The 18,925-nt window shown below is 57.6% G+C and overlaps 2 protein-coding genes across 4 annotated transcripts in view; one reads left to right on the top strand and one right to left on the bottom strand.

Moving 5' to 3' along the window:
* On the top strand, positions 1–1,782 carry GDF1 (growth differentiation factor 1). The gene is made up of 2 exons (XM_025885754.2): positions 1–325; positions 958–1,782. The coding sequence occupies exons 1-2, from the start codon at positions 1–3 to the stop codon at positions 1,740–1,742; spliced, it is 1,110 nt and encodes a 369-aa protein (XP_025741539.1). The 3' UTR covers positions 1,743–1,782.
* Positions 1,783–2,144: 362 nt separating this feature from the next.
* The window catches only part of UPF1 (UPF1 RNA helicase and ATPase), a 37,152-nt gene continuing 20,371 nt past the window's right edge, over positions 2,145–18,925 (bottom strand). For 2 of the 3 annotated variants that reach the window (XM_025884783.2, XM_073901018.1), the window contains 19 exons: positions 18,246–18,407; positions 17,472–17,589; positions 17,222–17,320; positions 16,629–16,737; positions 16,318–16,477; positions 16,086–16,204; positions 15,435–15,599; positions 15,219–15,333; positions 14,590–14,733; positions 13,729–13,942; positions 10,399–10,516; positions 9,866–10,022; positions 9,048–9,190; positions 7,501–7,675; positions 6,987–7,068; positions 5,436–5,597; positions 5,086–5,303; positions 4,635–4,757; positions 2,145–4,035 (listed from right to left, as the gene is read on the bottom strand). In XM_025884783.2, the coding sequence (XP_025740568.1) occupies positions 4,638–4,757; positions 5,086–5,303; positions 5,436–5,597; positions 6,987–7,068; positions 7,501–7,675; positions 9,048–9,190; positions 9,866–10,022; positions 10,399–10,516; positions 13,729–13,942; positions 14,590–14,733; positions 15,219–15,333; positions 15,435–15,599; positions 16,086–16,204; positions 16,318–16,477; positions 16,629–16,737; positions 17,222–17,320; positions 17,472–17,589; positions 18,246–18,407 (2,580 nt within the window). In that variant the 3' untranslated portion in view covers positions 2,145–4,035; positions 4,635–4,637. The remainder of the gene's footprint in view (positions 4,036–4,634; positions 4,758–5,085; positions 5,304–5,435; positions 5,598–6,986; positions 7,069–7,500; positions 7,676–9,047; positions 9,191–9,865; positions 10,023–10,398; positions 10,517–13,728; positions 13,943–14,589; positions 14,734–15,218; positions 15,334–15,434; positions 15,600–16,085; positions 16,205–16,317; positions 16,478–16,628; positions 16,738–17,221; positions 17,321–17,471; positions 17,590–18,245; positions 18,408–18,925) is intronic. The other variant, XM_025884784.2, reaches the window with a different exon arrangement.

Here is an 18,925-nt window from a genome sequence, read left to right as displayed (position 1 = left end):
ATGCCACCGCCGCGCCGCCGTCCTGGCCACCGCGTCCTTTTCCTCCTCCTGGCCCTGCTGCTGCCCTCACCGCCCCCAACGCGCGCCCCAGCGCCCCCGGGCCCCGCCGCCGCTCTGCTCCAGGCTCTCGGGCTGCCCGACGTGCACCGGGGCGCCCTCACGCCCCGGCCCGTACCCCCCGTCATGTGGCGCCTCTTCCGCCACCGGGACCCCCAGGAGGCCAGGGTGGGCCCGCGGCGGACGCCCCAGGGGACCACCCTGAGACCGTGCCACGTGGAGGAGCTGGGGGTCGCCGGAAACATCGTGCGCCACATCCCGGACCGCGGTGAGTGGGGCCTGCGCTGGGGGCGTGTGTCCGGGAGGCTGGACCCCAATGTGCGCCCAGCCACGAGCCTGAAGCGCCGCGTGGGGGAAGCCAGAGCGGCTCCGAGTGTCCCCACCCGTCCCCTCCAGCCCGCGAGCAACCTGGACCCCTGCACTCCATGGGCTCTTTCCCGTGGGCACCTGCGGGGACCGGTTGGAGTGGTCCCACGGCCAGGCTCCCTTGCACGGGGCAAGGCCCCTAGCTTGCGGCTGAAGCCCTGCCCCCACTCTCCCCTCGTTCCCCCCGCTGTTTCACACCATTTGATGCCTTTCCTGCAGATACCACCTCTCCAGCATCGCTTCCCCACCGGCCCCAGGCATGCGTTCATCTCTAGCCCTGCTTGGGTCCCGCTGGCAGGCCGCCCTGCACCGGGCCGGGCCTCCTCTTACTTGCAAGCGATGCCCTGCCCCCACCCCCCCTCCCCGACCCCCCGCCCCCGCGCGCCACTTCACACCATTTGACGCCTTCTAACGGTTGGCGCCCCCAGCCCCAGCCGCTCACCTTTCCCGGTCCTCAGCAGAAACCCCCTCGCGGGCAGGCCAGGCAGGCCGCGGGAGCGCAGCGCGAGCCCAGCCCTCTCCCTACCTCCCCAGGTGCGCCCACCCGGCCCCCGGAGCCCGCACGGGCCGCGGGGCAGTGCCCTGAGTGGACCGTCGTCTTCGATCTATCGGCCGTGGAACCTGCAGAGCGCCCTAGCCGAGCCCGCCTGGAGCTGCGCTTTGCGGCGGCGGAGGCGCCGTTCGGCTGGGAGCTGAGCATAACGCAGGCAGCGGAGGGCGACGGCGCGGGCGCCGGGCCGGTGCTGCTCCGTCAAGCGGTGCCCACCCTGCGAACGCCGGTGCGCGCCGAGCTGCTGGGCGCTGCCTGGCCCCGCAACGCGTCGGCGCCGCGCAGCCTACGCCTGGCGCTGGCGCTGCGCCCCCGGGCCCCCGCCGCCTGCGCACACCTGGCCGAGGCCTCGCTGCTGCTGGTGACCCTCGACCCGCGCCTGTGCCACCCGCTGGCCCGGCCGCGGCGCGAAGCCGAGCCCGCAGTGGGCGGCAGCCCCGGGGGCGCATGTCGCACGAGGCGGCTCTACGTGAGCTTCCGCGAGGTGGGCTGGCACCGCTGGGTCATCGCGCCGCGCGGCTTCCTGGCCAACTACTGCCAGGGCCAGTGCGCGCTGCCCGCCGCGCTGTCGGGCCCCGGCGGGACGGCCCCGCTCAACCACGCCGTGCTGCGCGCGCTCATGCACGCGGCTGCCCCCGGCGCCGGCGGCCTGCCCTGCTGCGTGCCCGCGCGCCTGTCGCCCATCTCCGTGCTCTTCTTCGACAACAGCGACAACGTGGTCCTGCGGCACTACGAGGACATGGTGGTGGACGAGTGTGGCTGCCGCTGACGGAGCCAGATGGGGGCCCAGACAATAAACACTGCGTGGTCCGCTCCCCTGTCTCCCGTCTGGTCGCCTGGGGGCGGGAGAGGAAGCAGCCAAAGTGGTGGGACAGTGACCCCCCCCCCCCCCGTGACCCCAACTGCCTAGTTCTCCCAGGGCTGGGGTCCTACATCCCAATCTCCAGGTAGCCCAACAGCTAACCTGTCCAAGAGCCTGGGAGCTGCTGCCTAATGTAGGGGCCTTGGTCACCCCCCCGCCGCCCCCGCCCCCAGGCCCTGACGTGCTGAACGATCTAGCCATTCTCAGCTTTGCCGTCCAGGTGACCCCAAGGCTTCCAAAAAGCCAGGCCCCCGGACCAAGAGCTCTGCCATCTCCCTGCAGTTCATCTGCCCCAGTGTGAACACAAGAGCTGTTTATTAAGATTTTATTGGTGACAACAGAGCTTAAAACAAATCGACCAGAAATCAAAAGTTACATTGCCTTGGTACAGATGCTCCTCAATTTGGAAAACAGTAACTGCTGCTATGAAGGTGGAGAACAAAGCAAACAGCACAAAGCAGAGGCAAAGCATTCCAAGGAATAGAACAGGGCAGGTGGGTGGGCACAGGTGTTGCCCACGGGGTGTCGCACAAGGGGTCATAGCGGAAACCTATCCAAACTCTATGCCTCTATGTGGCCTACCAAAAGAAGGGGAAAACCGAAAGCCCTACAGCAATGGTAATAAATAAGAGGCCTAGCCAGAAGGAAGGTGGCCTATGTGTCCCCGTCTCCCAAGTACAAGCTGGAATCTGGAGGCTTTGATAAGGGCCAGTGTCAGCCTCACAGGGACGGGGACGCTGGGGGGGGGGGGCGGGGGTGTGTGTGGTCAGGGTCACCAGGGCCTGGGTAGGCAGGGGATGGTCCCCAAGTAGATGGTTGTCAGGGAGACTACTACCCCCACCGTGGTGTGCAAGGAGCTGGGGGTGGCTCTCCCAGCTACAGTAACTTGAGTTGTGGCCCAGACCCCACCAGATAGAAGCCCCCTCTACTAGCTGATGTGACAAACTGCTCCAAGCCCCTTCGGCATAGAACCAACTTATTTCTGAAACTCCTTTTCCCCAAAAAAGCAGAAATCACCCCACCCCATCACAGCTGTACCCACAGGTAGAAGGTCTCTGAACTTGGAGGGTGGGGTAGAGAACAAGGCAGGTGGGGCGCTCGGCATGTCCAACCAGCCACGGGGACTGTGAGCGCCTCCCTGGGGATGGGTCCTCTTGGAGGCTGTCTTCCACCAAATCCTCAGGAAGGATCCCAGGGAAGAAGCCACTGGCCGGGGAATAGCCACATCCCCACCCTCTGGCCTCACACAGCCAGTTCTGCCCAAGGCCCATCCCGGGGTGGGTGGGGCACAAGTCCGCCGCGCAGGAAGCACTTGGCTTCTCAGAGTCCAGCGGAGACCGTGGGGCTGCCTGGCCCCGGACGAGACCGTGCTCTCTCACCGCCCTGACGTGCAGGGAGAAGCCGCTGGAAGCTAAAACTGAAAACAAAATTTCTCCTCGCGATCCCGTCACAGGTGTTGATCCTAATCTTGAGATGTGTTGGCTTGTTTAAACTTCGTTTCTGGAAGCTTCTCACATCTCCCAGGTCCACCACTAAGATTTGAGAGACAAACTCAGGAAAGTATATTTTTCAGTACTCATTTGAAAGAATCTTTAAAAAACAAACAGAAAAACCCCAAACACCGTGTTTTCTTCAAATGAAACCCTCTTAGAACACAGGCAGCGTGACCAGAGCCGTTGCAGAGCTGGCGTGGACAGAACCCACACCTCCGCGGGGCTCTCCCGGCACCGCCGCCCCGGCAAGGAGCCTGCTCGGCACAGAAATGCGAAGTTTTTCCTGCTAAAACGTAGTCCCCTTTCAATAAAAGAGAAACAGAAAGAAAAGAACAGAGGAAAGGGCTACTCTGAGATGAGGGTGTGCCTCCCTCCGCCCTGGTCGCAGACCCAGGTGTGCACGCGGCGAGCGCTGGGCCTCCTTGGCGAGCGGGGCAGCCTGGCAGGGCTCGCTGGCGGACGGTCCTCCGCGGCCGCCCGCCTCCTGCTCTCCCTTTCTCCTTCTCCTCGCCGCCGCGGGCCAGCAGTGGGCGCTCGCTCGCTCTCGGGCTCCTCTCTCCCTCGGGTGCTCCTCTCCCTCTCCTGTTGCTCACAGTGGTGCTTCAGTTTTAGCAGTGGAAAACAGGTATCCATTTATTTTTATTTTTTATTACCCAGAATAAGATGCTGATGGACTAAGCCACATAGCTTAGCTCTTCCGCTGCCACCTGCAGGGAGGGAGGAGGGCAGGTGGCCATCAGAGCAGCTCAGGGACCCCCCCCCCCGGCCCCGAAGGTGCAGGGCTCCTCCCTTCACCCCACTGTGCACTTGTGAAATGGAACCTCGGAGGCTGGGCAGATGCCCAGACTAGTGACTCCCCACGCCAAGGAGAAGGAAGCTGGGAGTTAAGGGGCCCTTCTGCCAGTGGCACCAGCACCCCAACTCACCCAGTACACACACAAGGAGGGGACCTGGGCCCAGGCTCACCCAGCTCTGGTCACACCATGTTCAGGGGAACCCTATGTCAGGGTCTTAACGGCACCCTGAAACCCCTCGTGCAGAGGTGCCCCGTGTAGCTGGGACAGGACTCCCACACCCACCCCTTCCCTCACGGAGTCCTAGAACTCTCTCAGGAAAGGACCACCACGCAGGGAGCTGTGCATGAAGCTCCTATCCCCGTCACCACGAGCAGATGCACAGGGGCCAAAATGGCCAGCCACAGGACAAGCTGGCCTCTTGGGGACTTGAGACCCCTACCACACATTTCCCTGATTTCCCATCAAGTCCAGATCCTGATGATGAAGACCTCCTGCAGGGGTCAGCTTGCCTTCTAGTACTGGGACAGCCCTGTCACTCCGCCGTGCTGGTATGCCCGCTCCCCTTGGTACGTGGAGTCTTGCGACAGTGCCACATCAATCTGTGACTTAAACTCATCGCCAAGGTAACTGTCCTGAAAAACAAAGTTGGGGAGATAAGCATCCACTTGGAGGATGTGCTCACGTCCTTCCAGTCTCAAGTACCTGCCCCAGAGAAGAATCTGGAAAACCCAGTTCTGAAGCCTAAGTGGCAGGAGACCCACACTGGTTACCCCACCATCGGACACAGGTCACCCAGACCAGGTGCCTAAGACCGCATCGGGAAGGTGATGCTTTAGGCCCCCCAGTCCCCCTGCTGAGAGTGGACCTATGCAGAAGGCCAGGCGGAGCCGTGCTCAGGTCTGCAGGGGTGAGTATGGGGGGTCAGTCCCGGCTGTCCTGACCTCTCTGGCGCCGGCTCACCTGGGACAGCTCGGGCTGGGAGAGGCCAGGCTGGCTCATCTGGGAGGGCTGGCTCATGGAGATGTAGCCCTGGGTGAGGGCGCCCTGGGAGAATGGCTGGGACGCCACGTCCTGGCTGGCCTGGCTGTTGGGGAGATTCGTCTGGCTGGGTCCAGGGAGCCCAAAGCGGTTCTTCTGGCGCCCCCCACGACCAGTCTTGCCTTTTGGGGTACCCCGGCCTGAAAGACAGCAGTCCACGTTCCTTGAAGGAGATCTGCACACAACCGACAAGCCCAGCTGCCCAAACCCCAGACTTGAACAAACTCCAACGCCAACGTGCTTTTTCCGCCGTGCTGCCGCCTGGTGCTCACCTGCTGCTGGCCCGTTCGCTTGTCCAAAATACCCTGGTGGGGGCATGGGGGGCATGACGAGGTTGAAGGGGATGGGAATGTTCATGGCGGCCACATGGCTGGGGCCTGCACTGATCATGCCGATCTGGTCGTGGGTCTGGAAGTACATGTTTGAAGGCCGGCCTGCAAGACACAAGGCGGATGGCTGGCGTCACCACCACATCCCAACGAGCCTGCTGCCTGCCCCGCCAATGGCAGCTGGAGTGGCTGGAATGTCACTCGCATCCTGCCACTGCTCCGACTGCCACAGTGTTTCTCAGGGCAGCCCGACAGCAAAGCCACCTGAGTGATACAGAATCTCACCACTCGACCCCCACTCTTGATAGCCTCCCTGGAGCTGGCTCCTGGGAACAAGCCTTTTCTCCCAGGGGATTTGGAGAATCCCTGGCCTACAAGCACCCAAAAGATTGAAGCTACGTTGCATTTCCAATTGAAAAAAAAAAGTTCTTTGTGGAGAAAATTTTATACTCATATTACCCGCAACCCCTCTACCATTACCACCAAAAACAAGAAAACACCTGACTGAACAGACCAGCGGATCCCACTGAAAATGAAGGCCCCCCGGCACCACCCCCCCGCCCCCGGGGCTAGGCATATCCCAATCTGCACAGAGCTGCCCCAGGGCCTGGGAAGTCAAAGGGAGCCAAGGCATGACAAGCACAGCCTTCTGGTCCGCCCCCAACGGCCGAGAGCCTTAGCTGGGCTCATGGTGAGCTCAAGGATGAAAGATGGACCCAGAGCACCCTACACGGCAACTCACTGGATGTGGCAATGAGATCTGTCACTTGAGCCAACAACCAGGAGAATACTGGGCAAGCAAGGAAAGCGGGGGCTTGCTCACTTCACACGTGAGAGGAACTGCCGGGGTGCACCCGGCCCCAGGATGGCCAGTGAGCGCACGAGGGGATGAAGCTCAGTGTAAAATGCGGGCATGTAGCACCAAGCACCTGGGTGAGCCAGTCACCCTCTGTAGAGGCTGGTGTGCGGAAAGGTCCCAGGAGGCAGGGATCTGGGGGATGAATGGGAACCATCCAGACACTGGCTCAGGCAAGAGGAGGTGTTGCACACAGCAGGGGTAATGTTCAGCTTCAGGACAGAGACCCTACACAGGAGAGCGGTCTGAGAGAGCAAGCAGAAACGGGAAGACCGGCGAAACCAGAACCAAGACTGTGGGCGGCCTGGAGGAGCTGCAGCGGTGCCCCTCCCACTGAGTGGGCAAAGGGCAGGGGGAGGGGAACACCGTGGCCTGGGGCCCAGGAGCAAACAGGCAGAGCTACAGTATTTGCTTGCAACCCTCCATAAGCAGAGCTGTGATATTTTTAAAAAATGCGTATTTAGACACTGGTAAAGACCAATTCTTTGATTTCAGACAAGGGAAGGTGAGAAGGAACTGTCAGGCAAGCTTCTGTGGACTGAGGCATGGGAGTTGACCCCAGGAGTGACAGGGCCAAAAGCTGCAGGCGTGGGAATGATCAACATCCACAGGGCCCACGTGGTCCCCCGCAGACTCACCCTGGCTGCTCCGATCATAGACCGATCCTGGGATAATGGCCTCCCGAGCATCATACATGGCTGTTGTCATGAAGCGGGCTCCCTGCAAAGGGTTCAGACAGGTGAGGAATTTACCACCTCGACACAAGAACGACTCTCTCAAGATCTGAAGGCCAGGCCACGCCTAGGCCGACCCTAAGGCTTGCTGACTGCTGGGCTCTGGGCCTTGCCCGCCCCTCCCCCACGGACCTGGCCTTTGATGCTGCATGAACTCTTGTCTTCAGGCTTCACGTCAAGCAGCACCACAGCTTCTAGGTCCCCCAGAGCACCCTGCGTTCACAGGGTTTCCTAGCTGTGTCCAACTCCTGGGCGCCACCCATGACTTTGCATCCCAGAAGGCCAAGTGGAAAAGCTTGGAGATGTGGGGCGGAGGAGCTCTGTGACAACTCAACTCGCACCTGCCGCCACCCACTGGCACACGCCATGAACCGCAGTCAGGCCCTGTGTTCCTGCCACCCCACCCGCCGCCACTCACCGGGTTGATGGTGTTGACCAGCTTCCTGGGCTTGCTGAACTGCATGAGGCTCTCCCGCAGGTTGTTCAGGGGCCCCTCCACCAGCACCTTCTGCTCCTTGTAGTAGTTCAGCAGGTGGTTCCAGAGCGGCTGCTTGGACAGGGCCTTCGGGTTGCCCACAATAATGACCCCATACCTGCAAGGTGTGGGCACGAAAACACGGTGTTTGGGGCTCTGTGTGGTGAGTGGAACACCATGTAACACAATGAAGCAAGACTGAACAGAAACTCAAAATCCATATCCAAGGTGACGGGCCATTCTCCTGGCACCCTGTCTGCCTCCCTGCCCAGACACCCGGCCTGCCCATGACAGCGCCCACCGCTGAATGCCGGGGACAGAAGGGCATACTGCTGGTCACGGTGACCTGGCACTGGAGCCCACCACGCAAGCTGCCCACAGTGCACTGGGTATATCTGCAGACAATTTTTTTTTTAAAGATTTTATTTATTTATTTGACAGAGACAGACACAGCGAGAGCAGGAACACAAGCAGGGGGAGTGGGAGAGGGAGAAAGAAGCAGGCTTCCCGCTGAGCAGGGAGCCTGATGTGGGACTTGATCCCAGGACTCTAGGATCATGACCTGAGCCGAAGGCAGCCACTTAACCGACTGAGCCACCCAGGCGCCCTGCAGACGATTTCTGAGGAGCCCAGACATCAAAACACCTCCCTGAGCAGAGGAGCTCAGACGAGTCTCCTTGTTTGCAGCCACGGGTCGGCCTCCTGGGAGGTCAGCCCCAGCAGGCTCCGCGGCCTCGGGAACCCCGACAGGCCAGGGCACAGACCTCAATGACCAAGCCAGGGACTGGTTTCTCTGGTGGACGCTCACCCCACCGAGCTGTTTCAGGACCCCTGTGCCCCAGTGCTGGCCACCAAACAAGACAGCACCTTAGAAAGGGGGGAGGTGGTAACAGATAACAAGCAACATGTCCTGACAGGGGAAGGAACCAATGTGTGAAGCGAGCCTGACTTCTGGCTGGTATGGGGGCAGCTGTAATCTGGTTTTACTCAAAGGTGACAAAGGGCCACCTTATTCTCTGGGTCCCCTCTGCTATCATTGTTATTTCAAAAAACATTACATTTTAGGGCCAAAAAGGTAGACAAGACCAAATGGTGATTCAGGGATTAAATGTCTCCACGTGGACACAACCTGCACTAGTGGGTTTTTTAGGTCAAAAGGGCCTAGATGACCCTTCCCACAAAACTGAGGCCACACAAACCCACCAGGACATGAAACAGAGGCGTCTCATGGGGAGGCATTCTCTCTAAACTGCTGCTTGGGAGTGCTATGACCTCTGGCGCTGGCGAGGCCTAGTCCTGCCCCAAGTTCAGCCCAAGGTTCAGGTGTGGTGCAAGAAGAACCGGACGAAGAGGCAAACCAGGCAGGAAGCAGCTCTGGGGCGGACCCTCCCAGCTCCAGACTCTAAGGGAAAAGTCCCTCTGAAGAACTCCCATGGCAGGAGGGAGGCACCTGCCACCAGCAAGGCCCAACGGGATGCAGTCCTCTGTACCTCGCTCTGGTCAGGGCCACATTAAGTCGCCTGGGGTCGTTTAAAAATCCGATGCCTTGGTGCTCGTTGGCTCGCACACAGGAAAGGATGATGAAGTCCTTCTCTCGCCCCTGGAACGCGTCCACGCTGGCAATCTCCACCTCCTACAAGGGACACACAGTCACAGCCAGCCAGCTGGCTGCCTTCAAGGACCCTCAGACTGTGAGAACATTGTTGAGGTGCACTGTCCAATCCCAAGGAGCCTGGGACCTGAGGCCTACAGAGCACCCCCATGCCACCCACCCGCTCACTGCACCTCCGGACAGCAAGGATGGAGCCCCTCTGGCTGGGCCTGCTCCCACTGGGCCTTCATGGTCCCCAGCCCCCCTCTCCTGGCCTTCCTGTGCTTCAGCTGCCTTTTTAACTGTGGCAATTTGTTTCCCAATAATAAAAGCATACATGCTTGCCATAAAAGACCTTAGACTGGACCCAAGTTAACAAAATAGAGACCACCTGTCATCCTCACTCAGTTGCTACTTTGCATTCTGGCTCATTTTCGCAGAGATAAAAAATGTCGTCCCGCACCCTTTCAGCACACACATCCTGGACATTTCATCCAGACAAGGATACAGGGGTGAATTACATTTTCATGACTACATAACATCCACTTTAAGGCTGCCTCATAATCACACCGTACGGTTCGACTTGGAATTATTTTCAGTTTAGCTCTGAAAACTATCCTGAGAAAAGCCTGAAGGAACACGCGCCCTCCCAGGCCGGTGCCGGCACAGCCGCAGGCCAGGTGGGGGGAGCCGGCAGGCCCAAGTGGGTGCGCGCACCTGGTAGAGCTTGGTGTGCAGGGAGCCGCTGAACTGCATGTACTGCACCAGGTAGGAGCGCTGGCCCTCGTACGGGGTGATGATGCCGATCTGGTCAGGCTTGGCACCTGCCTTCAACAGCTTCGTGGTGATCTTCTCCACGTTGGCAGCTTCCGTCCTAAGAAAACCCACCTTTCAGCTCCTGGGCTGTCCCCGCGGGCCCGAGACCAAGGCTGGAGCCTACGGGAGGTGCAGGGCCAGCTCCACCTCCGGGGCAGGCCTGAGAAGGCCTTACCAGCTGCGCCCACAGCCAGGCTCCCCATCATTTACCAAGGGAGTCACAGGGGATGGGACAGGCTCACACGTGGGCTTAGCACTATCTGCTCAATAGAAGAACCCACACTAAAGATGCAAGGTGGAAATACGCTGTTGGTTTAGGTGTCCACACAGAATGGGGACGAGGAGGGCGAGGAAAAACTTCAGCACCACGGTAGAAAACGTAGTGCCAAGCTGCCACTGAAGCCTGCAGATGCTGAGGGCGAGTCTCTGCTTACCTGTTCAGGTAGGAGGTGCCTGAGCTGGCAATCTCCTCTTGGCCCTGGGTCACGTAGAAGAACATCGGCTTATCAGGTTGGGGCCACTGGAAGTCAAACCCCTTCTTCACTCGGTCCGCTGTCACCGGGGAAGGAAAAAAGGCAACACTACCCATTAGAGAAAAAAGCTACAGCCCATCTTGACTGAGTGCTGATGGAGCAACACAGAGACCAGGCCATCACAGGCAGAGGCCTGTGCCAGAGCAGTTAACAGTAGGCTTCGGGCAAGAGACCCTGGTCAACGGGGCCCTGAGGAGGCCACTGGAGCGGGTCCACTGCCCCCAGAACACCTCGGATGAAGGGAAGCTGCACATACCAACACCCAGCTGCCCAGTGCACAAAGCTGGTTCACTCCCTGAACATCTCACCGCTTGATGCTTTCTGTGGCCTGTTTAAGAAATCTCTGCCTACCCCAGGGTCACAAAGATATTCTGTTTTCTTCTAGAAGCTTTACTGTGGTGCCTTAAAGGACCCGTAAGTCCCTCCAACTGGCTTTTGTGGATGACACTGTTGAGTCAATCTCATCCTGTCACAGGCCAAAGCCTACGGACGGGTGGGCCTGCCTCTGGATTCTACCTTGGGCACCATGCCCACAGTACCCTGGCAATTGCAGTTCTACAGTACTCAGGACATGTGGTAGTGTAAGCTACCACCTCCACTGGGCTCTTCATGTTCACCTTGGCTATTCTGGGCCCTGTGCATTTATTTCCTTATAATTTAAAAAATTAGCTCGTCCATTCACACGCCCCACTCACCCCTTTGGGAATTTTGGAGCTGCATCTTATCAACAGATCAGCACGAGAAAAATGGCATTTTTCCATCAAAACAGCCTAACATCAATGATCCACTTTATGTCAAGCTGAGAAAGAGGCCACATCCATCTCCATCCTTCTCGCAAGGGCAGTAGCCAACTGGCTAGCTCAGTGGCACACTAGCCCAGGGGCTGCCGGCAAACGTTTGCCCACTGGGGGTGGTGGGGGCAGGGCTGGTCTATAATGCTCCTGCCACAGCTAATGTCAGGCTACCCCAAGAGGGAGTCTGGGTGGGTGCCAGCACTGCCTTGGGCAGGGGCCACCTCGGGGCTCAAGGGGGCTCCTGGGAGCTGGTCAGGCTGTGTTCTGGGTTCAGATACGAATTACACAGATGTGTTCACTTAGAGAAGACTCACCAAGCTGAACACAGGATTTGGGCGCTTCTTTACACTTTAATGAAGAACTTAAAAAATATGTATTCAGGGCACCTAGGTGGCACAGTTAATTAAGTGTCCGACTCCTGGCGTCTGCTCAGGTCATGATCTCAGGGTCAAGAGATCAAGCCCCGTGTTGGGCTCTGTGCTCAGTGTGGAATCTGCTTCAGATTCTCTTTTCCCTCTCCCTGCCCCTCCCGCTCATGCTCACTTTCACTCTAAAATAAATAAATTTTTTAATGGAAAAAAAAAATACACATACACATACATATATATGCGTATGTACTTACTGGGTGCTGACCACGTGCCGGGCACACAGGACACTGCAGGGAACCACCAGCACTATGGCTCCCTGCCCCCCAGAGTTGCCGCCACGGAGGAAGGCAGAGTAGGGCCAGCAAGGTCCAGAACTGGTGCTATGCGGTGGCTTTCCCAACTAGTGTCAAATGGCAAACAAGCTCCTTGTGGCCTGGCCCTTCCTCGCCCCACCACCCAATGGACCAGCACTGTTCTAAGTGTCATGGTGATGGTGATGGTAACAGTGCCATCAACCCCCAGGGCTGCATGACACCGCGGCTGCACAGCCGGGCCAGGCGGGCACTCAGCCTCCGTCTCACCCAGACGGCAGGCCGGACAACGCCGACATGGCAGGCTGCTGGCATTAACCAGACATTAAGAAGGCCAGTCTCAGGACCCCTTATACACCCTAAAAAGTTGAGGAATCCAAGCAGCTACCATTTACATAGCTTGTATCTACTGACATTTACTGTATTTTAAAACCTAGAAACATAAAATATTTATGAATTCCTTTAAAAATACACATATCAGCCAAAAACATATTTTATAAAAAATAACATTTCCCACTAAAATATGTATCTCTTGAGTTTCTGCAAATCAGTTAGCGACATGGCTGACTCTGCTTCTGTGCTCAGTCTCCCATCAGCCCTTGCAGTAGGACTATCGAGCCTCACAGATGCACGTAGTTGGAAAAGGGAAGAGTGTTTTATAACTTTCCCCACAACCGTGGGGTTCTGACCAATTCCAGACCAAAGCTGGACAGGAGGTCACCCTGCAGGTTCGTGATGCTGGCTTCTGCCCTGCCCTTGGGATGGCCTCTGACTTTGTAATGCCCTTGCTGGCCATCAGAATGGGAAGTACTTGCTCACCAAGCCAAGCAGAGCTCCCAAAGACTCGCACGCCTCACGGACATTTGGCACCACCACAAATCCCACCAGAAAAGCCACTCAGCATTGGAAAGACTTGGGTCAGCCCAGATTAGGGACATGAGTTTTCCAAAATTCTGATTTTCATTTTGAATCCTCAGGTTTTATCACTGGAAATAAATAATGTCAATTGTTTTCCTTGAAGCCATGGGCTGACTCACTTTGACCATTTCTGACAAAGCACCTGCTGAACTCAACCCCAGTCTGAATGACCGACCATACTGTGTCCCTGAGTCCTTTTAAAAGCACCTACCACACCCTTCAAGTGTCTTAGAACTCCCTACCTCGTCATGCACAGGGTCATACGGATGGGCACCCAAGGGGTTAGTAAAGTGAGTACTCTCCACTGACGCATTCAGGGTCTTGCCTGCTGCAAGCATGTGGTGCTGACGACACATGGCAGTCTGGCAGCACTGTCCCCATTCATGTCGAGGCACCAGCCAGCCCTCCAGGGTTGCTTCTCTACCCTCAGCACGAGCATCCGCATGGCAAAAGGGCACATGATCCCTCAGTGTTACTATGAGAGTAGTTCTGGCCTCAGTCCTGTGAAGCCCCAGGGCCCGGGTTGTGAGAGCACCAGGGTGAGGAGTGGGAGGCACGGTCAGCTCAACCACCTCCTGTTCTGTCCACCGTGTGATAGGCCCCCAGTGTGAATTCTCAGGTAGTGACCCTGCATTTTACAAGGACAAGCTCCCCCTTGACCACAGGCCAAGGACGTCCCACACTCCAGAGTGGACATGCCATCCCGCAGACCACTGTACCTCTCTGAGGTGCCCCCTACACATAAGTGATCACCATGTAAGGCCGCTTAGGCCGTGACAACAGGTTTCATCTCCCCAGGCTGCACTCCCTCCGGGCCCCCCACTCTGGGCTGAGCACTACCTGCAGTGACGCCATTCTGGAGAGAGCCCTCGTAGAAGATGTTGGATGGGAAGGCACTGAGCGCAGGGTGCATCCGATACTGGACCTGCAGGCGGATGGGACGGATGCCCAGCACCACCAGGCGCTCGAAGAGTGATTGAGATAGTCCGGCCTTGGCTGCCTTCTTGCACATCACCACAGGGCCCAGCTGACAGTGGTCACCCACGAGGATGAGCTGTGGCGAGAGGCCCACACAGGTGAGGAGCTCAGGTGTGAAACCGCACAGACGTCCACTCACGTGGTACCAATGGGCCCTGGTGTTATACAACCACCCAGCCACATGAATTCAACCAGGAAGAGGTGACCAGCACAGGACACGGCCCACCACAGAAGCATCCAGCTTTGCTAAATAAGTTCGTGTCATGCCATTGCTCTTTTATGAAAGACCTATGTTAGAGGTTAATGGCTTTTGTCGTAAAAGCAAGAATCCTCTTCAGATTTCTTTTGGTTGTCAAGAACAGGTACTGATGTACGTCTTTTGTAAAAGCAAAATGGTGTTAATAAGAACTTTCAGAAAGTAGGAATATTCTTCCCTTTATCCCATTTTGGCTTATCAGAGGTTTCAAAGCAGTGTTTCACTTTCGGAAACCTATATATGAAACACACAGACTTGCACTCAGGACCCACAAGAGGTGCTGTGTGTGGCACCCATCCTTCCAAGAACCACTCAATGAGCCCGTTGGGTACCCCTCTCCTCTGCCAGGACATCACATGGCATTACAGAGCATTATCAGAAACGAACCCCCAGCACTGAGAATGACATGGAACTGGAACAAGAGCACACACACTGGTTTTCAAACAGGACGACAGTGAATGGCCCACCTGCTTGGCGCCAAGGACCACAGGGACCATGCACTCTGGTTCGGTGGCCTGGGTGCTCTCATCAATTAAAATGGAACGGAACTGCATCTTGGCGAGCCTCGGGTCCCCTGCACCCACACACGTGCAGCAGATGACATCTGCATTCTGGAGACGAGAGCAGGCAAGGCATCAGGGAACCTGCACGGTAAATGCTACCAGGCCCCAAAGGGCAGGCTGGACAGGACAGTGATTGGCACCCTCCCCGACACCTATGGAAACAGGCCACTGTCCCACCTGGGGGATGCATCTACGTCCAGGCTGTAGTGGCACTACCTTTTGAGACCCTAAGTGATCACGCTTCATCACAAAAACCTCTCAGCACAGATGTGGTTCTGTGCCTCAAGACAGCCTCTGAGAGGCAGTGCTGAGCTGGGGAAACCTTGGTTGGTCTGTTACAAAAGAGCAGAGGAGTGTCCCAGACCCACCTCCAGGCCAAGATGTACAACCACTGAGAAGGCAAATACGGGAGGTATAGAAGTTCTTTCTCAAAAGCAAACTAAACTGATGTAAAGGCTCCATGGCATGCTCCGCATACTGCAAGAGGTCCCACAGCCAAATGGAACCAAACGGCCCAGAGGTTAAGCGCTCACCATGAGCAGCTCCCTCTCGGCGGTGCGCTTCAGGGCCCGGTACCGCTTCTCGTCAGCAGAGGACAGCTCCCCCGTCTCGTCCTTCAGCTGCTGTAGCTTCTGTAGCTCCGGCATGCTGGAAGCATGGCGACACGTCAGCAGGCACGGGAGCCAGGCGTCACCAGGGATTGCGCACGGGAGACGCGCTGCACTCGAGGCAGGCTACCCAACACCCACCTATCCATGTTCCTGATCTGGTTGTGCAGGGCCAGGAAGGACACTGGGGAGTCGATGGCCTCGCGGCTCTTGGCGCAGAGCCGCACAACTTTCAGCCCAGTCTGGTGTATCTTCTCAGTCAGCTGATCCACAGCTATGTTACTCGGAGCACAGACGAGCACAGGCCTTCAACACACAAGGTGAACAAAGGTCTCAGAGCTCAGCCAGAGGAAGTTCAGGAAACACTCACTGCCAGAACTGCTGTTCTGAATCCTAGGCAGTGAAGCAGCCCCCCCAACTGGTGACCTAAGACTAAAGTCAGTGAACAAAGCTGAAGGAGCTGAAATCCACCTGGTCTGGAGCTTCCTGTTCCCAGCTGGTTTTCACACTTCTCGTGTACAGCAATGCTACTAAGTGAATCCTGCCTCCTCACCCTCCTGGGTCCGCACCGTAAAGCCTCTCAGAGCTCTGCGACGTGCACAGGCCCAACACTTGGGATGCACTGACCCACCACTGCCTCTACCAGAGCAGCAGGCTTGCTTGTGAAAAGCAACCACAGAGACCAGATCACATACAGATAATGTAAAACACACAGTGCAAGGTAACGGGGGCCCCCAGGCGTCCCGGCAGACAGGTCTCTCCCTTCCCACCTGGGGCCATGCTGAGCCCTACCCATTGCCCTGCCGAGCAAGGTGGTAGACGATGGTGGCAGAGGTCACCGTCTTCCCCGTGCCTGGTGGTCCCTGGATCAGGCTCAGCGGTCTCTGCAGCACAGTCTTGACAGCGTAAACCTTTGGATAACAGGCAGTTGTTAGGCTGCAGCCACCCCCGGGGAGCGGGGGGCCACCCACCTAAGCAGGCTCTGCCGGCCAGGCCCCTTCTATCCCCCAGAAGGGGTGAGAACCTGCGAATGGTTGAGGTCAGGGAGCCCCTGTGCCGTGAAGCGCTTCGGCAGCTGGCACTTGATGATCACATCCTCCACCTCGTGCCCGAGCAGCTTGTGGTAGATATAGCCTGAGACAGAGGTCTCATCCACAGCAAACGTTTTCAGCGCACTCTGCATCCTGGAAGGCAAGCTCGGGGTCAGCGGCATACACGCAACTATGGAGCGGTGAAGCCTGCCTCTCGCAGGTGAGGAGAATCATCCAGATGCTGGAGGCAGTGGGGTACCCCAGAGCAGATGCAGTGGCGCAGGCAGGGGCAAGGTGGACGTACCTATCAAACGAGGTTGACTTCCACACGAAATCCACCTGGAAGTTGTGAGTCACCTCCACGGGTGCACCCACACTGCTCCGAAGCTCAATGGCGATCTCATCGCCATAATCTGTGCCGCTGAGTTAAGTTTCATCGTTGTCAAAAGCTGAGTTTACCTTTCTGAGGAGCCTTTATTTGGTTACTGAGGAAAAGGACCCTCCTCTGCACCAAACACAGACTCAGCCGCCCGGCCCATGCTCACTGCCAGACGCCGGCCCGGTGTCGGGGCCCCTGCTGCCAGCTCCCGCGCCCTCCCTGTGAGTGCCCGGGCAGTGCCCAGCACGGAGCACACCAGCCGGGGTTCGGGCTGAGTCGCCAGAGCCCTGGTGCACAGAGCTGGGAGCACCCTGGCCTCAGGATAGGCAGCTCTTTGATCAGTTTGATACACACGGTGCACCTCCGAGTACAACTGAAGAAAGGACTCAGTGGCAAACACCACTCAGAGGGGCCCCCCCAACGTGGCCGCCCACAACACCCTCTCCTCTACCTGCGGCGATCCCCGCACAGGCCGCCCGTGCTCAGGATGAGCTCACCCATCTTTACACAAAGGATACTATCAGGGACCTTGATGACGTGGCCGATCCCTTTCCACAGGGGTGCCAGATCCCCTTTGTACCTCAGGCATATCTCATCCCCCTGCATAAGCCGCATGTCTTACAGAGAAAAGACAGCAAGAAAGTTAGCGCTTTCAACACGTGCCGAGGCTGCCATCATGAAGAGTTCAAATTAAGGGACACTTTACAAGGGTGAAACTAGGAATTTTATGCTACTTATGGTCACAAATATTTTAAAACTTAAAATCACCTCTTAACCAAATTATGACTAAATCCTCATTACCAGAGTCAGTCTTGGGCAAAGTGAAGTAGGCGATTCTCTTCTTGTTAAGGCCCAGGTCCCACCTGACCGTGATGTTATCTTGAGTCTGAGCACATGAAAAATAAGAGCCCTGTTAGCCTGAGACACTGACACGGACCTGGACTCCTCGTGTCTGGGTTTCCACAGGTGTGTGCCCTATGGCGACCTTACGAGCCATGACGTCAGGGTGCCGTGTGCAGCACCCAACAGCCTGCGACACCAACAAGGGCACATCCGGGAGAAAAGCCATTAGGACCCCCAGAACCCGCTCAAGATGACCAGAAGACCCCCACACGACGTCTGCTCTTGGAGGCGGCTTCTCCGTGAACTGCGGAGGGAGAAGGAGGTTGGCGGCCGACCCTCGGAGCTCCCGCTTCCTCTACGTGTTCTTCGCGAGACCAGCACAAGGGGTGCCCTCGGTGTGCCACAGGCTCCTCGGTTCTGACTCTTGTAGCCGTGGGCAAAGGCCGCGACTGTGACTGTGAGGGATTTTTGTTGGCTTTTAAATCAGAAAACACTGAGGCCAGTGTTTAGCGCTGAGAGACCGGGCGTCTGCCCAAGGATCACTCCCTCGCCTGCCCTCTGTCCACCGTTCCGTCTCTCCGGGCGCTGCGCCTCGGCCCGCGGCAGCATCCGCAGTTTGCACAGGAAACCGCCCTCCCCAGACCTTAGGAGAGAGGCTTTGTTACAACGACCGAAACCCTCCTGCACACACCACATCACCTGGGACTCCTTCAGTTTCTTATCGTAGTCGGCCTCCAGCTTGACCAGAGGGCCGAATATGTTCTGGTACTGGTAGGCATCCTCGTACCGCAGGAGCACGTGCTGAGGCTCCTCATCCACGCCGGGCTTCTCCAGGTCCTCCAAGGTGGCAGAAGGGTTTTCCTAGAAGACAAGCACCGCGCCTGCTCTTCCCCATTTTTGCCTACAAACGAAAGGAACTACACGCGGGATCACTAGTCACTGGAAGAACAAGGCCTATCTGTCACCTCTCAGGACGAGCCAATGCCGGCCTGTCACACAGAGGGCCCCGGTGGTTGGTGGTGTCCACCCCATGAGGAGAGTTCTCGTGTGGGCAAGAGTATGTGGCACAGGGAGGTGGACACTGGCCTGGATCTTTGCGCACCCTTCAGTCGTCGCCCCTAACCCTCCCCTGCCCAGGGCGACACCAGCAGGGTGAATATCGGTGATGGCACCTCAGGGACACAGCCCGACACGCCTATACCATCAAATGGCTACATTCCCCAACCGATGCCTAGTCCCTGAAAACTGAAAGAGAGAATACCTCTTTCAGGCTGCCAGAAAGACCACTAGTTCTCTGCTTGTGTAAACAGAAGGGGAGGCCCTTCTTCCCCCCACCAGCCCCCCAATTTCCTCCTGACCCTGTGCTGCACCGACAGGGG

Source organism: Callorhinus ursinus, unplaced genomic scaffold (genome assembly GCF_003265705.2).
Source record: "Callorhinus ursinus isolate GAN/ISIS: 27379988/994484 unplaced genomic scaffold, GSC_fseal_2.0 scaffold15, whole genome shotgun sequence".
NCBI lineage: Eukaryota > Metazoa > Chordata > Mammalia > Carnivora > Otariidae > Callorhinus > Callorhinus ursinus.
Note: the sequence above shows the minus strand (reverse complement) of the source record. Positions and strands in the feature narration are given on the sequence as shown.

What these genes read in the sequence shown, in the direction of transcription:
- GDF1 (XM_025885754.2), top strand. Translation starts at nt 1, where the DNA reads ATGCCACCGCCGCGCCGCCGTCCTGGCCACCGCGTCCTTTTCCTCCTC. An exon ending in GCGCCACATCCCGGACCGCG is followed by an intron (nt 326 to 957) that starts GTGAGTGGGGCC and finishes CTACCTCCCCAG; the next exon opens with GTGCGCCCACCCGGCCCCCG.